Below are 24,265 nucleotides of genomic sequence, written 5' to 3'. Positions count from 1 at the left end.
ATCTATCTATCTATCTATCTATCTATCAGTGGTGGGATTCAGCGGGTTCGCACCACTTCAGGAGAACTGGTTGTTAACTTTCGGAGCAGTTTGGTGAACTGGCGGTTGAAAGAAATCATCAGGGCAGAGAACCGGTTGTTCAATTATTGGAATCCCACCACTGCTATCTATCTATCTATCTATCTATCTATCTATCTATCTATCTATCTATCTATCTATCTATCTATCTATCTATCTATCTATCATCTATCTATCATCTATCTATCTATCTATCTATCTATCTATCTATCATCTATCTATCTATCTCTGTCTATCTATCATCTATCTATCTATCTATCTATCTATCTATCTATCTATCTATCTATCTATCTATCTATCTATCTATCTATCTATCTATCATCTATCTATCTATCATCTATCTATCTATCTATCTATCATCTATCTATCTATCATCTATCTATCTATCTATCTATCATCTATCTATCTATCTCTGTCTATCTATCATCTATCTATCTATCTATCTATCTATCTATCTATCATCTATCTATCTATCTATCTATCTATCTATCATCTATCTATCTATCTATCTATCTATCTATCTATCTATCTATCTATCTATCATCTATCTATCTATCTCTGTCTATCTATCTATCTATCTATCTATCATCTATCTATCTATCTATCTATCTATCATCTATCTATCTATCTCTGTCTATCTATCTATCTATCTATCTATCTATCTATCTATCTATCATCTATCTATCTATCTATCTATCTATCTATCTATCTATCTATCTATCATCTATCTATCTATCTCTGTCTATCTATCTATCTATCTATCATCTATCTATCTATCTATCTATCTATCTATCTATCTCTGTCTATCTATCTATCTATCTATCTATCTATCTATCTATCTATCTATCTATCTATCTATCATCTATCTATCATCTATCCATCCATCCATCCATCCTGTGGTGGGATTCAAATAATTTAACAACCGGTTCTCTGCCCTAATGACCAGCTGGGTAGGCGTGGCTTGGTGGTCATGTGACTGGGTGGGTGTGGCCAACTCAACGTCACTCATGTCGATGGGCGCTTCGCCTTAATTGTTACAATGTAATAAGGGTTAACCGGAGAGGCAGTTTCTGTAAGCAGGGCAAGAAAGATTAGGCTAGAAAAAAACACCATAATTTTTCCTTCCTTCCTGCCTTCCTTACAGGATTAGCCCTGTAAAGTGGGAAAAAACCAAAATGTGATTTCTTCCAACAACCGGTTCTCCAAACTGCTTAGAAAGTTAAGAAGAGGTTCTCCCGAATAGGTGTGAACTGGCTGAATCCCACCACTGTATCTATCGTATTTTTTGGAGTATAAGACGCACCAAGGTCTTGAAGAGGCAAATTAAAAAGAAAAGTTTTTACACTCTGCAGACCTCCCCAAAACAGCCCGTTTTTTTTGCGAAAACGGGCCCATTTTTAAAAAAATGCATGCATAGCCTTTAGGAGGCTTATAGAGTGCTCCTGGGGGCTGGGGTGTGTGTGAAATTTGAGTAAATAAATGGCCTGTTTTTCGCTTATTTCTGCCCTCCCCAGCCCCCAGGAGCACTCTGAAAGCCTCCTAAAGGCTCTGCACGGCCATTTTGGTGAAGGGGGAAGGGCTTTGGGAGGAAAATGCCGTATTCAATGTATAAGATGCACCCAGATTTTCAACCTGTTTTTTTGAGGGAAAAAGGTGCTTCTTATACTCTGAAAAATACGGTATCTATCTATCTATCTATCTATCTATCTATCTATCTATCTATCTATCTATCTATCTATCTATCATCTATCTATCATCTATCTATCTATATCTATCTATCTATCTATCTATCTATCATCTATCTATCTATCTATCTATCTATCTATCTATCTATCTATCTATCTATCATCTATCTATCTCTATCTCTGATTCTCCCAGCTTTATTAACTCAAGGCAGCAGACATATCTAATACACCTTCCTCCTCCTATTTTCCCCATAACAACTACCCTGTGAGGTTGGTTGGGCTGAGAGAGATTTATTGGCTCAAAGTCACTTAGCTGGCTTTCATGCTTAAGGCGGGACTAGAAGTCACCATCTCCTCTTGATTGGCCCAAAGCCGGCCAATTGGCTTTCATGTCTAAGGCAGGACTAGAACTCATGGTCTCCTGGTTTCTACCTGGAGCCTTAACCACTAGACCAAACTGGTTCTCTTTAAAGTGCATGAGCTGTGAGATCTAAACATCCCCATGTGGTCTCCAACCTTCAACTTTCCTGGATTCCTACACTTCTGTCCAATCAGAAGGAATGTGTGCAGGACTATTTTGAGGGCAATCAAGAAGATACAAAGTCAGGCAGAGATGTATAATAACAAGACTCAAACAATAAAAACCTTTCTGATTCCAACTTCCACATTTAGGGAAAGAGTCAATTCCTCCAGGGTTGTTTGAAAGGCTACTGGGGTCGGGGCCAACCTAATCTTGGGTTCCCAAGGGTGGGTACAGTGATAGAAAGGCATACTTCCTGGGTTTCAGAAGAGGACACTTTTTAACGGACAGGACACATGTCAAGGTGTTAATTTAAGAGCCGACCAGCTGATGCAAAGAGGGGAATGAGTCAGCAGGGTCTTTGGCTGTTATCCCTTTAAGAGCCTGTATAGTAAGAGGAGGTCCTGTTAGAGTGTTCCTTGGTTCTTTGCATTTCTTCCCTGCTGTAATTGCTATTTGTTTAGATGCTGCTTGTACTATGTGTATGTATAGTATTCCTACATTCCTAGTGTAGATAAAAACCACTATGTGATACAAACCACTGTTGGCGGTACTTGCTCCTAGGTAGATACATGGGATAGACCTGTGTGCACGCTCTGACAACACAGAGCCTACCAAATAGAGACAATCAGAGAAATATCCTAGCCTCGTTGTGCATGATGGGCTGTGTCGGTGGCAATCAGCACCTTCAATTGCACCCAGAAGCCAGCAAAACTCATAAAGTAAAGGCATGACATGGGTGTACCAAGTTACACCCATCAACACTTGTTACATTCTGCACCAACTGTAGCTCCTAGGGGTTCTCCATAATGTTATTTACCTCCCTCGCCTGGTGTACAGCCCTGGAATATGCTGTTGGCCTCCACCCAATAATTAAAACCATCTGATTTTGTTGTCCCAAAGTTGCTTTTCAAAAGAGAGCATCAAGGACCCACATTTCCAGATGTATTCTGCAAAGCTGGGAATGCAGGGAACTCTTTGTCCATCCTGGAAATTAAGAGATTGTCCAATTTTTGCAGTTTTCCATACACATGGGAGACTCAAGCCACCATAAATACTCAAAGGTATATCTTGCCGTTGGCGAAATAGGTAGATCCAAGGTTGTCTGTCCAAGTCCTGATGTGATCCACACATATTTTATGGTTTCAATCCATTTTCTTTAGGAACACCAAATAAAGGTGTATCTAATCGTGGCCTAGCAATGTCATATAGCCACAGGGCGACCTGATTTTTGAAATATAGGCTAAAATAGTCCATAGGACATGATGTTTAACCAATAAAAGCTGGGATTAGAAATATTGTCTCCTAAGACTCAGAAGAGTTGAGATTCTTTCAGATTGACACGCTCAGCATCTTAGCCACTGCATCCCTTATTTGGCTCTTATCCCATGCCTATTATTTCACTATCCATTGCCGACGCACTAGCCCGTAAGTGCTGGGAAGCAGTAAATTCCTTTTTCTTCTGTTAAAAAATGATAGTTTTGCAGAAAATACTATACACCAGTTAGTTATTGTGCATACACAATTAATAAACACACTGCTGACTTTGCGTTTCCAAAAGTTTTCCTTCCTTCATTTTCTGGTTCAAGGGAGAGAGAGAAAAAATAAAAAAAAGGAGATAAAATGAATATTTAAAAAATATTTTAAGGTTAATTGCAAAAAAAAATAATAATCAGCCATGTCACTTACTGGCAATATGCTTCTTCTATCTCTAATTATTATTCATTTATTTGATAACATGCTACCCACCGTAAAAATATTTTAAAAGTCTTTGAGTGGCTTACATAAAGTTTATTAAAGTTTGTTGAATTCAAAATGTAGTTTAAAAGAAAGCCTTCTATCGTCAAATCTGGAAAAACCCATTGGAGTATCTCACAACAGATAAAAGTCACCGGAATTCAAGAGTGGTGGCACTTAGACCCAGAGGTGGTATTCAGCAGGTTCTGCCCAGTTCTGGAGAACCAGTAGTGGAACGTTTGAGTAGTACGGAGAACCGGTAAATACCACCTCTGGCTGGCCATGCCCCCATCTATTCTCTGCCTCCCGAGTCCCAGCTGATCGGGAGGGAATGGCGATTTTGCAGTATCCTTCCCCTGGAGTGGGGAGGGAATGGAGATTTTGCAGTATACTTCCTCTGGAGTGGGGAGGGAATGGAGATTTTGCAGTATCCTTCCCCTGGAGTGGGGAGGGAATGGAGATTTTACAGTATCCTTCCCCTGGAGTGGGGAGGGAATGGAGATTTGCAGTATCCTTCCCCTGGAGTGGGCAGGGAATGGAGATTTTGCAGTATCCTTCCCTAGGAGTGGGGAGGGAATGGAGATTTTACAATATGTCTCCCCTGGAGTGGGGAGGGAATGGAGATTTAACAGTATCCTTCCTCTGCCATGGCCACCAAGCCACACCCACAGGATTTGAATCCCATCACTGCTTAGACCATTTGTGACAACATAAAGTTTCTATTCTGATGACTCACTTAATTCCACCCCTAGTCCTGCCTGCTCTTATCCTATACCAGGGGTGTCAAACTCGATTTCATTGATTGCCGCATCAGGGTTGTGTTTGGCCTCGGTTGTGTGTCTGTCTGTGCGTGCGTGTAGTGGGCGTGGTCAGGGTGGGCATGGCCAGCTTGATCTCACTAGTGTTGGGGGCGCCCGCGCTCTGTTTTCGGCTGCGATGGCCTCCTGCAACCCTCTGCCAGTGAAAACGCAGGAGGGCCGCAAAGTCGATTTCATTAAGGGCCGCCTCAGGGTTGTGTTTGGCCTATGTGTGTGTGTGTGTGTGTGGAGTGGGCATGGCCAGGGTGGGCATGGCGAGCTCGATGTCACTAGTGTTGGGGGCACCTATGGTGGGCCGAGGGCTTTGCCGGAGAAAACAGGCACCCGAGCTCCATTCCAACGATCACCTCCTGCAACCCTCTGCCAGTGAAAATGGAGCTCCGGAGGGCCGCGTGCGGCCCTCCCAAGCTCCATTTTCACAGGCAGAGGCACCATGGACCAGTCCACTGTTTCCAGGGCGGCCCCATGGGCCAGATCTAAGCATCCTGCGTGCCGGATATGGCCTCCGGGCCTTGAGTTTGACATCTGTGTCCTACGCAGTCTGCCAGTGGGTCTCTCTTCTTTCGCTATTTCTTTAGGGAAACAAAGAAGCGAGGATGGAGGCCTTCATTAATATGCTTTGAAGAGTAGACTTGGAATGAGACTTACACATCTTCACTCCTGGGTCCTGATAAAAGTCTGGTACTTGTCTGGATCTGCGTTACTCATCAAAGTGGTATAAATGGTGAGCCTGGTGAGAAGAAAACCACACAGAAACCAACAATGAAGTCCAGAGGAGCCGTTCAAATTTTCAGTCCAGCCCAAATGGAAGAGAATAAAAATCAGGTTCATCGCAGTCATGATGTGTGAACTCAGCCTGGTGCTCAACCTGTCCCTGGTTGCCAGAAGACTGGGGGCCACTGCCTTAAAAGATTGTGTGAAATCTGTTGTGGGCCGCCAATGGCAGCAGATTCGGACAGTGAGGAGGTTGGGGAGGAACATGGCCCAGTCCTGGAGTCTGGGGAAGGCTCTGATGAGATCTCTGTGTCAGAGGCAGAGAGGGAGCCAGGGCCGTCTGACAGTCATCAGCTGCCTTCAGAGTCAGACATCAGTAAGGCAGAAGAATAGCTGGAGCCTGTTCCCAGTGTGCACATACACAGAGTTGCCAGATGAAAGAAACAGCTAAGGAACAAGGGTCGATGGGAGTAAGGCCACAGGTGGGACGGTGAATGGCCCCTCCCAGAGGGAAATAAAAGAGGAGCGAAAGGGGAGTGGAGTTTGCAGGAGACAATTAGTTCATTCCTGCATTCTTGCCAAGTATTGCGGCGTCTGAACGATATCGGCCTGACTGCTCTCCAAGCCTGATAAAAGGTCGGTAATTGTGAACTCTCTTGAAAGACTGTGGGAGAGGAAAGACTTTGCTGGAGAGGAATTCACTGCAAATTAAATAAAAGGGGTTTATCGGGACAAGGACTCAGCTTTGTGCTGCTGGGGAAGCCTAGGTGAGAACAAAATCCAAAATGAATGCATTTTACTTTTAAAAAAAAACTTACTTGTTTAATACTGGTTTTGTCGATAATACCTGGAAAAAAAATACAAGATGGTCATGGTTTTAGAATTTTGAACAGTGAATATCATAAAGTCCAAATATACTAGGCTAAGTTTAACCAGTGCAACTGCACAGAGTACCAATAGTCCTCAACTTACAACAGTTCATTTAGTGGCCGTTTGAAGTACAACAGCACTGATAAAAGTGACTTATGACTGTTTTTCCACACTTACAAGCCAGTTTTACTTAACAGCCATGTTACTAACTGAAGAACTGCAGTGATTAATTTAACAACTCTGGCAATGAATGAATGAAATTGAGTTGGACACCCCTCTCCTAAGATGTCTTTTTATAGGTTAAAAAGCTTGACAGGTAAATTTGCACGTGGGGTGGGGTTTAGAATTCTAAAATAAAAATGAAAATTATTTTTTTTCACGGTTATTAAGCAAATCACTGTTGTTAGGGTGAATCACACGGCCATTAAGCGAATCCCTCTTCCTCCACTGACAACAGAAAAAAGGAGCATGATTTAAACTTGCCTGAAAGAGGGAATTAAGATTGATATGTTCCTGTCCTGTCTTGTTTAGTGCTTTAATAGCTGGAGTTCTGCAGAATAAAAATATAACGTTAGTGGAGAAATATAACCGATTTCCTAAGTCAAGAATGTGCAAACCTGAATTTTAAAAAGTTTGTTTTGTACACCCAGATTTTACTCGTGACATTAAAGGCAGCTATGTCCTCTTCTCCAAATCCTGTTTGGGATCCCTTTTGATCCCAAACCTTTTTTGAGATTTTGGCCATTATATGCACCCCAGCACAGGAGATCTCAGGCCGTATTGTTGTTAGTTGCAAAGTTGTGTCTGACCCATCGTGACCCCATGGAGAACGTTCCTCCAGGCCTTCCTGTCCTCTGCCATCCTTTGGAGTCCATTTAAGCTCACGCCGACTGCTTCAGTGACTCCATCCAGCCACCTCATTCTCTGTCGTCCCTTTCTTCTTCTTTTGCCCTCAATCTTTCCCAGCATGAGGCTCTTCTCCAGGGAGTCCTTCTTCCTTCTCATTAGGTGGCCAAAGAATTTGAGTTTCCTCTTCAGGATCTGGCCTTCTAAAGAGCAGTCAGGGCTGATCTCCTCTAGAAATGACCAGTTGGATGGCCTTGCAGTCCAAGGGACTCACAGGAGTCTTCTCCAGCACCAGAGTTCAAAGGCCTCCATTCTTTGGCGCTCAGCCTTCCTTATGGTCCAACCTTCACCGCCATCCATTGCAACTGGGAAGACCATAGCCTTGACTATACACATTTTTGTTGGCAGGGTGATGTCTCTGGTTTTTAGTCTGCTGTTTAGATTTTAGGCCTAAGCAGGTTATATTGTAATGCTGTTTTTATTTGTGCGAAAACCCTGCAACTTGATATGGGTACCTTTCCAGAAAAACATACCTTCGGTCATCGTAAGGTGGTGGGCTGATCCAGTGGTCATAGTTGGTCTCCACGCGGTACCACCTTCGGAACAGAAAATATACCTAAAAGCTTCCATGTTAGAACATTTATTTGTTTGTATTCCTCCTTTATTGTTTTTACAAATAACTCAAGGTAGAGATCATATCTAACTCACCTCCCTTTGGTTTTCCCCAGAACAACAGCCCTGTGAAGTGGGTTGGGCTGAGAGAGAGTGACAGGCGTTTTGTGGCTAAGGCGGAACTAGACCTCATGACATCATGGTGATTGGCCCAAAGTCACCCAGCCGGCTTGCATGTCTAAGGTTGGACTAGAACTCACCGTCTCCTGGTGATTGGCCCAAAGTCACCCAGCTGTCTTTCACCCCTAAGGTGGGACTAGAACTCACCGTCTCCTGGTGATTGGCCCAAAGTCACCCAGCTGTCTTTCACCCCTAAGGTGGGACTAGAACTCACCATCTCCTGGTGATTGGCCCAAAGTCACCCAGCTGTCTTTCACGCCTACGATGGGACTAGAACTCACCGTCTCCTGGTGATTGGCCCAAAGTCACCCAGCTGTCTTTCACGCCTACGGTGGGACTAGAACTCACTGTCTCCTGGTGATTGGCCCAAAGTCACCCAGCTGTCTTTCACCCCTAAGGTGGGACTAGAACTCACCGTCTCCTGGTGATTGACCTAAAATCGCCCAAGGGACTTTAACGCCTAAGGAGAGACTAGAACTCATCATCTCCCACTTTCTCGCTATTCAATTTTTGATTTGTGTCATTAAGTAACACACAAGACTAGTCTGTGTTATTTTGCTACAATCCTCAGTTCAAAGCCATAAAGAAGCATTTAAAGGTAAGCTTAAAGGTTTCATATTCAACGCTAGGGGGCGGGGTTCATCTCCGTTTCTTAGCCAAGAAACTGAATTAATTGTCCAAAGTCATCTCCGTGGTCATGGGGCCAGTGCAGTGAACTCTAGTACCTTCCCACCAAAGTGGTACCTATTTATCTGCTCGCATTTGCATGCTTTCGGACTGCTAGGTGGGTAGGGGCTGATGCAAGGAACAGGAGCTCACCCCATCACGTGGCGCTTGGGTCTCAAACCCCGACTCTCAGCTTTCCAGCATCTTTAACCACTCAGCCATCATAAACAATCCGCCAACCCCATAAAGGAGCACTTACATATTTGTTAAATTTACTTGACGCTTATCTTACATTTGGGGTAACTTAAGCAGCTTACATCAACGATTTATGCTCCCGTCAACCTTACCAATTGGCAAATTCCTTGCCATTTTTGCCTTATAAAATTCAGATTCTATGCAACTTACCCCCCATTTAAAGGATCCAAAGGCCAAACATCGACCGGGCCTCTTCTTTTCCTTGTAATCACCGCCCCTTGTCTGGGTGTGGTCCCACCGATGATATAATAAACATCTGCTATAATAGGTATCTTGGCGAGCATATAGAAAGCCGTTTCAAAATCATCTGCTTCACTCAGAACCTACAAGAAAAGATTCCATGAATTATCCCCAAGTTTGGATAAAATTCTGTTACCCAGACTGTGGAGCAGAGGTGTCAAACTCTGTTGTGACCCGTCAGCGGTGAACGGAGCCGGCAGCAGATTCGGAGAGGGAGGAGGTTGGGGAGGAACCTGGGCCAGTCCTGGAGTTCTGGGGAAGGCTGGGATGAGGGCTCTGCGTCGGAGGCAGAGAGGGGGCCAGGGCCATCCGACAGTGATCAGGTGCCTATGGAGCTAGACAACAGTGAGGCAGAGCCTCTGCATGCGCAGAGCTGCCAGAAGAAAAGAACAACAGCGGGGTAGACTTGGGAGTAAAGTCATGAGTGGATGGTGAATGGCCCCTCCGATAGGAAATAAAAGAGGAGCGAAAAGGGAGTGGGCTTTTGCAGGAAACAATTTGTTCCTTCGGTTATTAGATTCGTTTCATGAGTGTAAAGATCTGTCCGAGAATCTCAAAGACTCTGTGCAACAATTATAATGGAAACAATAATTATAATGGGGAAAAACAGCAATTACCGTATTTTTCGGAGTATAAAGTGCAACTTTTTCCCTCAAAAAAGAGCCTGTAAAACTGGGTGCGTCTTATATACTGAATACAGCATTTTTTTGCCTCCCGAAACCCCGCCCCTTCACCAAAATGGCCGTGCATAGCCTTTAGGAGGCTTCCAGAGAACTCCTGGGGGCTGGGGAGGGCAGTAATGAGCAAAAAAACAGGCCATTTTTTGCTCAATTTTGTCCCCCCCCCCCCACAGCTCCCAGGAGCACTCTACAAGCCTCCTAAAGGCTATCCATGCCCCTTTTTTTGACAAAAAGGGCCTGTTTTCACGAAAAATGGGCCATTTTTGAGGGTTTGTAGAGTGCAAAAAAAATTTTTTTTAAAAAAATTTGCCTATTCAAAACCTTGGTGCGTCTTATACTCCGAAAAACACGGTAGATGAAGTATGCTAGACTTAATTTAACCAAAAGAAAAGAAAGAAAAAGAGAGAGAGAGAGGGAGGGAGGGAGGGAGGGAGGAAGAAAAAGAGGGAAAGAAAGAAAGAGAGAGAGAGAGAGAAAGAAGAAAGGAGGGAAGAGAAAGAAAGAAAGAAAGAAAGAAGAGAAGGAAAGAAAAAGAAAGAAAGAAGAAAGAGGAAGGGAGGAAAAGAAAGAAAGAAAAGAAAAAAGAAAGAAGAAGGAAGGAAGAAAAAGGAAGGAAGAAAGGAAGGAAGGAAGGAACGAATGAACGAACGAACGAACGAACGGAGAGGGGGGGAAGGAAGGAAAAGCAAGCAAACAAGCTCAAGACTGTATTGGTTGGAAACATGCAGAAGCGACCTTCATCCTGCAATGGACAATGGCTAAACTAATGATGATGATGATATTTTTCTATAACTATATATACCTCCCAAAAAATATGGCTTATGTTACAGTAGACATACAGGTAGCACTCGACTTACAACATTTAGTGACCATTCAGAGTTACAACGGGGGAACTGAAAAAAGTGAGTTATGGCCGTTTTTCATATTTATAACCATTGCAAGCCCCCCCGCCCTCCCCAGGGTCATGCAATCAAAATTCAGCCACTTGGCAGGTGACTCGTATTTGTGACGGTTTACAGTGTCCCCGGATCACAGGAGCCCCCTTTGATGACCTTCTGACGAGCCAAGTCAGTGGGAAGCCGGATTTGCTTAACAACCATTTCGCTAATCTAACAAGTGCAGTGATTCCCCTTCATCGACCTTAACCAACAGACGAAAGGAAGGTCATAACAAAGAGGCAAAATTCACGCCGCAAATGTTTCGCTTAGCCGCAGAAATGTTGGTCTCCATTGTGGTTGTAAGTCGAGGACGACCTGCATATTAAAAAAATAATAATATTACGCACAGTTCTGATAAGCCAGCTGGCTGGACTGTATCGAGCCAAAAAGGCTGCAATGGCATTCTCCCACCAGGCGCCAACATCTGGAAAACAGAATTTAAACATACTGTATTTTTTGGAGTATAAGACGCACCGGAGTATAAGACGCATCAAGGTTTTGAAGAGGCAAATTTTACAAAAAAGTAGGTAGGTAGATATAGGGATAGAGAGAGAGAGAAAGAGAGAGATTTACAGTAGGTAGGGAGGGAGAGAGAATAGTTAGTTAGTTAGTTAGTTAGTTAGTTAGTTAGTTAGTGAGTGAGTGAGTGAGTGAGTGAGGGAGTGAGGGAGGGAGGGAGGGAGGGAGGGAGAGAGAAATAAGGCCCGTACAGTGCCTGCACAATGCTCCACTGAGCAGCTGGAGCATCACGGAGGCTCGCCGAAGCGGTAAGACGCATGCGCACACTGTGCATCTGTGCATGCACGAACGCGTCCATGTGGACCCCGCTGGGCCCGTTCCAACCATACTGGTTGGAACGGGATCCAAAACCCACCACTGGTGCAGCCCTAACCCTCCAGTCTATTGCGACCCGCGTCCGCGGTCTGGAACACCTTACCTGGCCGGCTCAGGCGGCCCAGAAGAGCAGCAGCGTGTTCTCAGTGGCGGGTGAGGGTGGAAGGCACTTCCTCTCCAGAATCCCAGCCGCAAACAGCAATGTGAGAACCGCTGTGCATCTTCTGCGCAGCCCCGCAGCCCCAGGAGAATAGCAGGGGCAGTGCTGCTTGTTCTTGGTGGCCGCTCCCCAGGGTGAAATGCTACCGGTTCGGGCTGGTTCGCCCGAACTGGTCGTAAAAAACACTAAACAAAGTTTTTAAAAAATTAACGTTTCGACGATCGCACCATCACACAGCTGAGCTTCCGAAGTTGTGTTTTGTTTTGTTTTTTGCTTTTTAAGAATTTTTTTTAACTACAGGAAATGTGGGGGGTGGGGGGTGTTCATTTTTGCTCCCAGCAGGCTTCCCTGAAGCCGGCTAGGCCAAAAATGAGGGGGTGAGGTGTGCTGACAAAGAAAGAGAGAGAGAGAGAGAGAGAGAAAGAAAGAAAGAAAGAGAGAGAGAGAGAGAGAGAAAGAGAGAGAGAGAGAGAAAGAAAGAAAGAGAGAGAGAAAGAAAGAGAGAGAGAGAGAAAGAAAGAAAGAAAGAAAGAAAGAAAGAAAGAAAAAGAAAAAAGGAAAGAAGGAAGGAAGGAAGGAATAAAAAAGAAAGGGAGGGAGGGAAAAAGGAGAGGAAGTAAGGACTACAAACCTGGCACTAGTCGCAGCTTCAGAGGACAATCCAGGGCTGGAAGGGACCCAGAGGTCATCTAGTCCAACCCTGCTCCAGCAGGACATTGTGAGTTTCTGTCTTTTGATCCCCACCCGTTACATGACTACATAGCCACACCCACCCAGTCACATGACTCCCCACCAAGCCACACCCACAGAACCGGTAGTAAAACATTTTAGATTTCACCGCTGCCGCCGCCCCCCCCCCCCAACTTGCCCGCCCCCGAGAACAAACAGCTTATCTGGGTAAAAATAAAACTTGCCTTACCTCGTTCATTCCCAGAGATGGAAAACTTGTGTGGACTCTGCCCCGTCCATAAACCAACGTAGCCGAAGAAGGTGGTGCCTTTGAATTTTACCTGGAAATAATTAAAGGACAGAAGAAGCTGCGCTTATTCCTCATTGTTTTTGACCTTAAGTTCTCTGCAAAACACCAGACAGGCCAGGGAGGGTGTGAGTCATTTCACGAGACTCCCCCAAGTCTTGACTTAAACCTAGAGTAAGAGTGAAAAATGCTTTAGGGATGCAGGGAGGAGGTCACTGCAAATTGTTCACTGCAGCAAAATTTCTACAGTTGCTGAGTTCTTCCTCAAACCAATTCAGTGCAAAGTTCGTCTCTCGTTATTATTTTTATTATTTATATCCCCTTATATTTATTTCCCCTTTCTTGTTTCCCACCAGATGCTGCTTGCCACGTTAACGAGAAGTGGAACCAAAGTCCACCAGATGTATTATTTTAAAAGCTTGCCTCCCAAACCGAGAAGGGAAATGGAGAGAATCACAGAGTTGGAAGGCACCTTGGAGGTCCTCTAGTCCAACCCCCCCTTCTCAAGCAGGAGACCCTATCTACCATTCCAGACAAATGGCTGTCCAGTGATGGAGCACCCAGAATTAAATACAAATAGAATAGAATAACAGCATTGGAAGGGACCTTGGAGGTCTTCTAGTCCAACCCCCTGCTTAGGCAGGGAACCCTACACCACTTCAGACAAATGGTTAGAATATAATATAATAGAATAGAATAGAATAGAATAGAATAACAGAGCTGGAAGGGACCTTGGAGGTCTTCTAGTCCAGCCCCCTGCTTAGGCAGGAAACCCTACACCACTTCAGACAAATGGTTAGAATAGAATAGAATAGAATAGAATAGAATAGAATAGAATAGGAATAGCAGACTTGGGACCTTGGAGGTCTTCTAGTCCCGCCCCCTGCTTAGGCAGGAAACCTTATACCGTTTCAGACAAATGTTTATCCAGCATCTTCTTAAAGACTTCCAGTGTTGGAGCATTCACAACTTCTGGAGGCAACTTGTTCCACTGATTCATTGTTCTAACTGTCAGGAAATTTCTCCTTAGTTCTAAGTTGCTTCTCTCCTTGATTAGTTTCCATCCATTGTTTCCTGTCTTTGGAGAATAGTTTGACTCCCCCTTCTTTGTGGCAACCCCTGAGATATTGGAACACTGCTATCATGTCTCCCTTAGTCCTTCTTTCTATTAAACTAGCCATGCCCAGTTCCTTCAACCGTTCTTCATATGTTTTAACCTCCAGCCCCCTAATCATCTTCGTTGCTCTTTTCTGCACTCTTTCCAGAGTCTCCACATCTTTTTTTTTTTTTAATAATATGGTGATTAAAACTGGATGGAGTATTCTTAAGTGTGATCTTACTAAGGATTTATGAAGCCGCAGTAACATGTCATGTGACCTTGGTTCTATCCTTCTGTTAAATTGGCTTGTTTATATTTCACTGCAAAAGGTGTCAGCTGCAGAGTTGACAGAAAACAAATTGCAAGTTGGAAACTTCAAGGCTCATCTGATTTGTGGCATAGTATAAGAATAGAAAATCACATGATCACAGGGGCTCGCTGTAATCCTTATAGAGGTTTCTTGGTTTCTACAATGTGATTATATAATAAGTTAAATATAAGAATTGTGAAAGTGTGCCACCTGACTTGGGGTTAGAGCAAATATAGTTTCACAACAGCTTCAACCCTTTCACAAAACAAACTTCGTATTTGTTCTAACCCAAAGTCAAACAGTTAGTGTATTTTTATCATTTCACGTATGTCTACCAAACCATATAAAAAAATATTTTGGATGACTTACATAAAATAAAAATGACACGCCAATATAAAAGGGAGCGGTCTGTTCCAGTGAAATAATTTGCATTCTCTACTAATTTTATCTTATACTACTCGGCAATCTTTTCCACACGATATCTGTGTTTTGTAATTTAATGCATTTGTTTTTCTCTCATTTTTCCTTTTAAAAGAAATACATTAATTTTTTAAAAAAAACTTTGGAACAGGGAATTTATTTTTAACCATCAAATTATGGATGGTTGTGCCAGTGGTGGGATTCAGCCAGTTCGCACCTATTTGGGAGAACCGGTTGTTAACTTTATAAGTAGTTGGGAGAACCGGTTGTTGGAAGAAATCGCAATTTATTTATTTATTTTTTCACTTTACAGGGCTAATTTTGTAAGGAAGGCAGGAAGGAAACATTCTGGTGTTGTTTCTAACCTAATCTTTGTTGCCCTGCTTACAGAAACTGCCTCTCTGGTTAACCCTTATTACATTGCAACAGCTAAGACGAAGCGCCCATCGACCTGAGTGACGTTGAGTTGGCCATGCCCACACAGTCACATGACTACCGAGCCCTGCCTACCCAGCTGGTTATTAGAGCAGAGAACCGGTTATTAAATTATTTATAATATACAATATACAATAGCACAGTTGGAAGGGACCTTGGAGGTCTTCTAGTCCAACCCCCTGCCTGGGCAGGAAACCTTATACCGTTTCAGACAAATGGCTATCCAGCATCTTCTTAAAAACTTCCAGTGTTGGAGCATTCACAACTTCTGGAGGCAACTTGTTCCACTGATTCATTGTTCTAACTGTCAGGAAATTTCTCCTTAGTTCTAAGTTGCTTCTCTCCTTGATTAGTTTCCATCTATTGTTTCCTGTCTTTGGAGAACAGTTTGACTCCCCCTTCTTTGTGGCAACCCCTGAGATATTGGAAGACTGCTATCATGTCTCCCCCAGTCCTTCTTTCCATTAAACTAGACATTCCCAATTCCTGCAACCGTTCCTCATATGTTTTAACCTCCAGCCCCCTAATAATCTTCGTTGCTCTTTTCTGCACTCTTTCCAGAGTCTCCACATCTTTTTTCTTAATAATATGGTGATTAAAACTGGATGCAGTATTCTTAAGTGTGATCTTACTAAGGATTTATGAAGCCGCAGTAACATGTCATGTGACCTTGGTTCTATCCTTCTGTTAAATTGGCTTGTTTAAATTTCACTGCAAAAGGTGTCAGCTGCAGAATTGACAGAAAACAAATTGCAAGTTGGAAACTTCAAGGCTCATCTGATTTGTGGCATAGTATAAGAATAGAAAATCACATGATCACAGGGGCTCGCTGTAATCCTTATAGAGGTTTCTTGGTTTCTACAATGTGATTATATAATAAGTTAAATATAAGAATTGTGAAAGTGTGCCACCTGACTTGGGGTTAGAGCAAATATAGTTTCACAACAGCTTCAACCCTTTCACAAAACAAACTTCGTATTTGTTCTAACCCAAAGTCAAACAGTTAGTGTATTTTTATCATTTAACATATGTCTACCAAACCATATAAAAAAATATTTTTGATGACTTACATAAAATAAAAATGACACACCAATATGCTTCTCTCGTTGATTAGTTTCCACCCATTGCTTCTTGTTCTGCCCTCAGGTGCCTTGGAGAATAGTTTGACTCTCTCTTCTTTGTGGCAGCCCCTGAGATATTGGAAGACTGCTATCATGTCTCCCCTAGTCATTAAACTAGACATACCCAGTTCCTGCAACCGTTCCTCATATGTTTTAGCCTCCAGTCCCCTAATCCTTTTTGTTGCTCTTCTCTGCACTCTTTCCAGAGTCTCCACATCTTTTCTACATCGTGGCGACCAAAACTGAATGTCCTATTCCAAGTGTGGCCTTATCACCAAGGCCTTATAAAGTGATATTAACACTTCACAGGATCTTGATTCTATCCCTCTGTTGATGTAGCCTAGAACTGTGTTGGCTTTTTTGGCAGCTGCTGCACACGGCTGGCTCCTATTTAAGTGGTTGTCCACTAGGACTCCAAGATCCCTCTCACAGTTACTATTATTGAGCAAGGTACCACCTATACTGTATCTGTGCATTTCGTTTTTCTTGCCTAAATGTAGAATCTTACTCTTTTCACCGTTGAATTTCATTTTATTAGATAGTGCCCAATGTTCAAGTTTGTCAAGATCCTTCTGTATCTGAAGCCTGTCTTCTGGAGTGTTGGCTATTCCTGCCAGCTTGGTGTCATCTGCAAATATGATGAGTTCCCCATTTATTCCCTCATCCAAATCATTGATGAAGATGTTGAAGAGTCCTGGGCCTAAAACAGAGCCTTGGGCTACTCCACTGCATACTTCCCTCCACATTTTAATCCCACCACTGGTTATGCTTATAAAAGTTGGGTAGAGAGATCCTGGAAAGCAAAGGTTTGCAATACGCTTGATTTACTGACGATAACATAGTTTGGCTACTAAATGCATGTACAGGTCATCCCCAAGTTAGAACTGTTCACTTAGAGACCACTTGAAATTACAATGGGGCTGAAAAAATGGCTTTCAACCAGTTCTCGCACTTATGACCATCGCACAGTTCCCACGGTCATGTGATCAAAATTTGGCCGCTTGACATGTATTTATGACAGTTGCGCTATGACGGTGTCACGTGCTCCCCACTTGCGACCATCCCAGCCGGCTTCCGGCAAGCGCAGTCAATGCTGGAAGCCGGATTCGCTTAACGACCTCACGATTCATTTAACAACTGCAGTGATTCTCTTAACAACTGTGGCAAGAACGTTGTAAAATCGGACGCCACCCCTCTTAACAGCCGCCTTGCTTAACAACATAAATTGTGGTCATAAGCCGAGGAATGTTTGTACCTCAAAATGAACTGTTTCCTACTTTGCTGCCAAGAAAATTTTTAATTTTTAATCCCTGCTAGGCTCTTTTGTACCTGCCCATCCTTGATGAAATCCACATCAATGGTGATCTTGCTTAAATAATTTCCAAAGTCGTAGTCCATATTCCGACCGTGATATATATTTCCTTGTTTGTCTTGAGCGACAATACTGGTGCAGAAACTGTGCAAGAGAAAAGAGCAGGGGCTCTGTTAGAAAAGCCTCAACATCGGAAAGGAACTATAGATTAACAATGGCAACTTCTTATAAAGAAAGTTTATATGAAATGTTTTATAGGTGGCATTTACCACCTGCTAGGTTAGCTAAAATGTTTCAAAAACATGTCTAGCAAATGCTGGAAATGTAATCAAAAGACGGGCACATTTTATCACATGTGGTGGACTTGTGCTAAAAAAGAAATTGGGCACATTTTATCATATGTGGTGGACTTGTGCTAAAAAACAAATTGGGTATATTTTATCACATATGGTGAACTTGTGCTAAAAAAGAAATTGGGCACATTTTATCATATGTGGTGGACTTGTGCTAAAAAAGAAATTGGGCACATTTAATCACATGTGGTGGACTTGTGCTAAAAAAGAAATTGGGCACATTTTATCACATGTGGTGGACTTGTGCTAAAAAAGAAATTGGGCACATTTTATCATATGTGGTGGACTTGTGCTAAAAAAGAAATTGGGCACATTTAATCACATGTGGTGGACTTGTGCTAAAAAAGAAATTGGGCACCTTTTATCACATATGGTGAACTTGTGCTAAAAAAGAAATTGGGCACATTTAATCACATGTGGTGGACGTGCTAAAAAAGAAATTGGGTATATTTTATCACATGTGGTGGACTTGTGCTAAAAAAGAAATTGGGCACATTTTATCACATGTGGTGGACTTGTGCTAAAAAAGAAATTGGGCACATTTAATCACATGTGGTGGACGTGCTAAAAAAGAAATTGGGTATATTTTATCACATATGGTGAACTTGTGCTAAAAAAGAAATTGGGCACATTTAATCACATGTGGTGGACGTGCTAAAAAAGAAATTGGGCACATTTAATCACATGTGGTGGACTTGTGCTAAAAAAGAAATTGGGTATATTTTATCACATATGGTGAACTTGTGCTAAAAAAGAAATTGGGCACATTTTATCATATGTGGTGGACTTGTGCTAAAAAAGAAATTGGGCACATTTAATCACATGTGGTGGACTTGTGCTAAAAAAGAAATTGGGTATATTTTATCACATATGGTGAACTTGTGCTAAAAAAGAAATTGGGCACATTTAATCACATGTGGTGGACGTGCTAAAAAAGAAATTGGGTATATTTTATCACATGTGGTGGACTTGTGCTAAAAAAGAAATTGGGCACATTTTATCACATGTGGTGAACTTGTGCTAAAACGTTGTTGGACAAAGATACACAAGTGGCTAGAAAAGATGATAGGGAGACATGTAGATTTTAAACTTGAACTTGAATGGTATAATATCAGAAAAAGTAGATAAGGAAAGTATGTATTTAATATTAGACGTTGTAAAGGCAGGGAGGATTATATTCGGGGCTTCTGTCGTAACTTCAAATACTTGCTAAGTGACTTGGTCATAAATCAGGAATGAACTCACAACAGTGAACGAAATAAGCATAGGCTGATGTTTCCATCAGATCCTAGATTGATATACGTCATCCTTGACTTATAAACACTTGTTTAGGAACCGTTCAACTTTGGAGTTTGATTTGGGTGGGTCTTTCAGAGTTGGGTTTTCATCAGCTGTGTCAATATGACATGCCTAATAAATTCATACTTTGAGGAAAACCCAGGAGTTCTGATTGTGTTGGGTTTGTTACTTGGAAACCTGACAATGTTACTGTTGTGGTCTGCCAATGGCCAGTGGAGCTGGCAGCAAATTCGGACAGTGAGGAGGTTGGGGTGGAACATGGGCCAGTCCTGGAGTCTGGGGAAGGCTCTGGTGTCGGAGGCAGAGAGGGGGCCAGGGCCGTATGCCAGTTATCAGCTGCCTTCAGAGTCAGACATCAGTGAGGCAGACGAATAGCTGGAGCCTGTTCCCAGTGTGCGCGTGTGCAGAGTTGCCAGATGAAGGGAACAGCTAAAGAACAGGGTTCGACTTGGGAGTAAGGCCCCAGGTGAATGGCCCCTCCCAGAGGGAAAAAAAAGAGGAGCGAAAGGGGAGTGGGCTTATGCAGGAAACAATTCATTTGTTCAGTCATTAGATTCGTTTCAGGAGTGGGAAGATCTGTCCCTGAATCCCAGAGACTCTGTGCCAAGTCTTTCCTTGCACTGCACTGTGTTTGGAAAATATTTTCATGGCAGCTTTCCAAGCTAGATAAGGTCTGTGGTCATAAATACTCCTTTGAAAGACTGTTTGCCAGGCCTTTGCTGAAGGGGAATGAGAGGAATTCACATTCGTTTAATAAAAAGGGTTTTGTCGGGACCAGGAATCTGCCTCGTGCTTTTTGGGGGAAGCCTAGGTCCGAACCCCCCTCCCCCACCTCCATTCCCGAGACGCACAAAAAGCACCGCAACACTCACGCCGTGAATTCGTAGGCCAGGTTCAGCAGGACCCCGTCACCAACGTTAATCCCGAAGATTTTGGAAAGTCCCCGGATCTCTCCTTCATAAGGCTGGGGGATGTAGGTTCCTATTTCTTCTGCGATAGGTCGAATAATGGCATGCACCCATTTGGGGATGACGGAACTGGAAGAAAAGGCAGCCATGGGGTCATACGTAGCATCATTAACCTGTTTTATTCTACGTACCTTTCGTACGCAGGGGAACGGCTGGACCCCGGAAGTTGTGGGTGCTCCAACACTGGAGGTTTTTAAGAAGAGACTGGATAGCCATTCATCCGGAATGGTGTAAGTCAGGGTTAGCTAACCGTCGTGTGCTGAAAGTGCATGCACGCCCATACGACAGTGCCTGTGCGCGCCAGCACCCATAATGCAATGTCCGCGAGACCCCCGTGTGCCCCACCTCCTGATTTATACAATGCAATGCAATAGCAGAATTGGAAGGGACCTTGGAGGTCTTCTAGTCCAACCCCCTGCCCAGGCAGGAAACCCTATACCATTTCAAACAAATGGTTATCCAGCATCTTCTTAAAGGCTTCCAGTGTTGGGGCATTCACAACTTCTGGAGGCAAGGAGTTCCACTGATTAATTGTTCTCACTGTCAGGAAATTTCTCCTCAGTTCTAAGTTGCTTCTCTCCCTGATTAGTTTCCATCCACTGCTTCCTGTCCTGCCCTCAGACACTTTGGTGAATAGTTTGACTCCCTCTTCTTTGTGGCAACCCCTGAGATATTGGAAGACTGCTATCATGTCTCCCCTAGTCCTTCTTTTCATTAAGCTATTCACTTAACAATCACCTCGCTTTGTATCGGAAATTTCGGTCCCACGCACGGCCATATGTCCAGGACTACCTGAAATTGCTAGCAAAAGCAGGAAACAGTGCCACATAAACAACCCAGGTAAAGCTAAAAGTTCCCCCGCACATATGTGCTAGTCGTTCCTGACTCTAGGGGGCAGTGTTCATCGCCGTTTCTAAGCTGAAGAGCCAGCGCTGTCTGAAGACGTATCTGTGGTCATGTGGCCAGCAGGACTAAATGCCGAAGGTGCACGGAATGCTGTTCCCTTCCCACCAAAGGTGGTTCCTATTTTTCTACTTGCATTTTTACATGCTTTCGAGCTACTAGGTTGGCAGAAGCTGGGACAAGTAACGGGAGCTCACTCCGTTACGCGGTGCTAGGGATTCGAACTGCTGAACTGCCGACCTTTCTGATCGACAAGCTCAGTGTCTTAGCCACTGAGCCACCCTTTAAACCAGTGTTTTTCAACCTTTTTTGTGCAAAGGCACACTTTTTTCATGAAAAAAATCACGAGGCACACCACCATTAGAAAATGTTAAAAAAAATTAACTGTGCCTATATTGAGTGTATATTGGGTGTTTTTCCCACGGCACACCTTACACTATGTCACGGCACACTAGTGTGCCACGGCACAGTGGTTGAAAAACACTGCTTTAAACAACCCAACATTCATCCCATTCAATCCCTTACAATATTTCTGCCAGGAAATGGAAGGTTACTCTAATCTCTTTTCTTCACCCTATGCAATTTTTCTCCCTGTTAGGAAGTTTCCCCTGGATTCAAAGTTGCTTTTCTCCTCCTCCTCCTTCTGAAGGCAAGAAGGGAACCTCTCCCTTAGCAAACCAGCAACCAAGCCAGGATACAAACACTCTGAACCAAAGACAGGGGAGGGGGAAGGGAGGGGGGAAGGGAAAGAGAGACACAGAGAGACACATACAAAGAGAGACAGACAGACAGACAGAGACAAAGAAAGAGAGACAGATAGAGAGATAGTGACACAGAGAGGCACAGGGAAAGAGAGATAGAGAGACAGACAAAGAAAGAGAGACAGGCAGACAAAGAGAGAGAGACAGAGAGGAAAAAAGAGACAGAAATAGATGAGAGAGAGAGGCAGAGAAAGAGAGAGACACACATACACACAGAGAGAAAGAGACAGAAAGAGAAAGACAGACAAAGAGAGACAGAAAGAGAGACAGAGAGAAACACACAGAGAGAAAGAGAGAGAGTCAGATAGAGAAAGAGAGACAGAGATAAAAAGAGACAGACAGAGAAAGAAAGACACAGAGAGAGACAGAAAGAGAGAGAGAGAAAGAGAGAGAGGGGGAGAGAAAGAAAGAGAGACAGAGAGATAAAAAGAGAGGCAGACAGAGAGAGAAAGACACAGAGAGAGATAGAAAGAGAGAGAGAGAAAGGGAGAGAAAGAGAGAAAGACACGGAGAAAGATACACAGAGAGAAAGAGAGAGAGTGGGAGAGGAAGAAAGAGAGACAGAGAGATAAAAAGAGAGACAGACAGAGAGAGAAAGACACAGAGAGAAAGAGAGAGAGAAAGAGAGAAAGAAAGAAAGAGAGAGACACACACAGAGAGACAGAGAGAGAGAGAGAATGAGAGAAAGAGAGACAGAGACAGAGAGAGACAGAGAGAGAGAAAAACACAGAGAAAGATAAACAGAGAGAAAGAGAGAGAGACAGAAAGAGGGAGAGAAAGAGAGAGACAGAGAGAGACAGAGAGAGAGAGAAAGAGAAAAAGAAAGAGAGAGAGAGAGACTTTCTCCCACTTTCCCTTCCTCCGCTTGGGGCTTTGGGGCTCCTTCCCACCCAGCCCGCGCGCCCCTCTCGCCCCTCTCCTCCTCCTCCTCCTCCTCCTCCCGGGAGAAGCCTCCAGCGCTCACTCGATGATGTGACCGATGACGGTTCGCATGAACGCGGGGTCGAAGTGCCGGCCGACCGGGGCCCACCGGAGCTCGGGCGGGCTGTCCAGGCTGACGTTGAAACGCATCGGGGCGGCTGGAGGGCGGGGATGGCCGCCGCCGCCACGGGGCAAAGCCAGCAGCAGCAGCCCCAGAAGCAGCGCCGGGGACGAGCCGGAGCCCCCGCGTCCCTGGCCGGCCATGGAAGCGGCGGCTTGCAAGAACGAAGCGGGCATCCGCGGATCGCCGCTCGGCCTTTCCACGGCCGGCCCCCGCCGCTTGGATTGGCTGCCCCGCCGCTTGTCCAACGCCGCCCCCGCTCCGCCCTGGCCCGCCCGGGAGCTCCGCTCGCCTCTGGGCGCGGTTGGCCAAAGGGGATTCCGCCCCGGAGCGTTTGCCAAGCCGATCCGGCCAGGAGTTCCGCGGGCGAAGCGATCAAAAGCCGATCAAAAACTTCCGAAGGCGGAAAGCTTTGCGCCAGAGACACTCAGTCGGGATAGGGCTTGGATGGGACCTTGGGAGGTCATCTAGTCCAACCCCGCCTCCACCCCTTGCTTAAGCAGGAGACCCTACACAGACGGCCCTCGACTTACAACGGTCCGTTCCGAGTCTCTTCTTGAAAGCCTCCAGGTTGGGACACCTCCGACTTCATTCAGAATAGAGCTTGGAAGGGACCTTAGAGGTCTTCTAGCCCACCCCCACCCCTTGCTCAAGCAGGAGACCCTGTGCAGACGGTCCTCGGTCCTCGACTTACAACAGTTCGTTCCAAGTTTTTTGAAATTTTTTTAAAAAAATTTAAAACTTTTTTATTTTTATTACACAGACAACACATACACACACACACACACACACAAAAAAGGCATCATCACATACAGCATGTCGTTTGGTTATAAGCGTTTTAACATCCATATTCTCGAATAACATTTACCATCACAGATTTTTCATCTAGTATAACTAAATACCTCACTTTCATTGTACAGTATATGTTCAATTAAGATTAGTATTATTATTTTTTCCAATAAATCATAATTCCCTTACATTCTTGATTGTCTATTTGATAACAGTATACCTTTATATAATCCTCATGTGAAAGAAAATTTTTTTTTTAACCAACCATTTATATTTATATATCACTATTTTCAATGATGCATAATTCCACCAATCAACTATCAGGTATGCTTATGTTCATTGTTATCCTTGTACCTCATACCTTCAAACAGAAATCTTATTCCTTCATTTTTCAACAAAATATTCTAAATAGTCGCTACATATATATATATATATATATATATATATATATATATATATATATATATATATATATATATATATATATATATACCAATTTTTAATTATTGCCTTATTAAAATTATTTATCAACATCAAGATATCATTGTAATATGTTCTTTAGGTTATACATTATATCACCAATCCTCTATCAAATATACATAAAATCATTATTATCCTTATCCTTTTTAAAGCAAAAAAATTCT

The 24,265-nt window shown here is 43.6% G+C and overlaps 1 protein-coding gene across 1 annotated transcript; it reads right to left on the bottom strand.

The window, feature by feature from the left end:
- Window positions 1–2,366: 2,366 nt before the first annotated feature.
- Window positions 2,367–23,047, bottom strand: NAAA (N-acylethanolamine acid amidase). Its single transcript, XM_032224086.1, has 11 exons — window positions 22,755–23,047; window positions 20,031–20,195; window positions 17,524–17,650; window positions 12,753–12,843; window positions 11,187–11,263; window positions 9,132–9,304; window positions 7,802–7,864; window positions 6,906–6,972; window positions 6,371–6,399; window positions 5,487–5,568; window positions 2,367–3,862 (listed from the first exon to the last, which is right to left on the bottom strand). Exons 1-10 carry the CDS (start codon window positions 23,006–23,008, stop codon window positions 5,493–5,495), a joined length of 1,122 nt encoding a protein of 373 aa, XP_032079977.1. The 5' UTR covers window positions 23,009–23,047; the 3' UTR covers window positions 2,367–3,862; window positions 5,487–5,492.
- Between the last annotated feature and the right edge of the window lie 1,218 nt (window positions 23,048–24,265).

Source organism: Thamnophis elegans, chromosome 9 (assembly GCF_009769535.1).
Source record: "Thamnophis elegans isolate rThaEle1 chromosome 9, rThaEle1.pri, whole genome shotgun sequence".
In the NCBI taxonomy this organism is placed as follows: Eukaryota; Metazoa; Chordata; class Lepidosauria; order Squamata; family Colubridae; genus Thamnophis; species Thamnophis elegans.
This window is presented reverse-complemented; position numbering and strand designations above follow the sequence as displayed.

Excerpts from the sequence above, each read along its gene's own strand:
- NAAA (XM_032224086.1), bottom strand. The coding sequence starts at position 23,008 with ATGCCCGCTTCGTTCTTGCAAGCCGCCGCTTCCATGGCCGGCCAGGGA. Across the intron at positions 12,844-17,523 it reads ATTTCATCAAGGATGGGCAG|GTAAAATTCAAAGGCACCAC; the intron begins GTACAAAAGAGC and ends AATTATTTCCAG. Across the intron at positions 11,264-12,752 it reads CATCTCTGGGAATGAACGAG|ATGTTGGCGCCTGGTGGGAG; the intron begins GTAAGGCAAGTT and ends TCTGTTTTCCAG.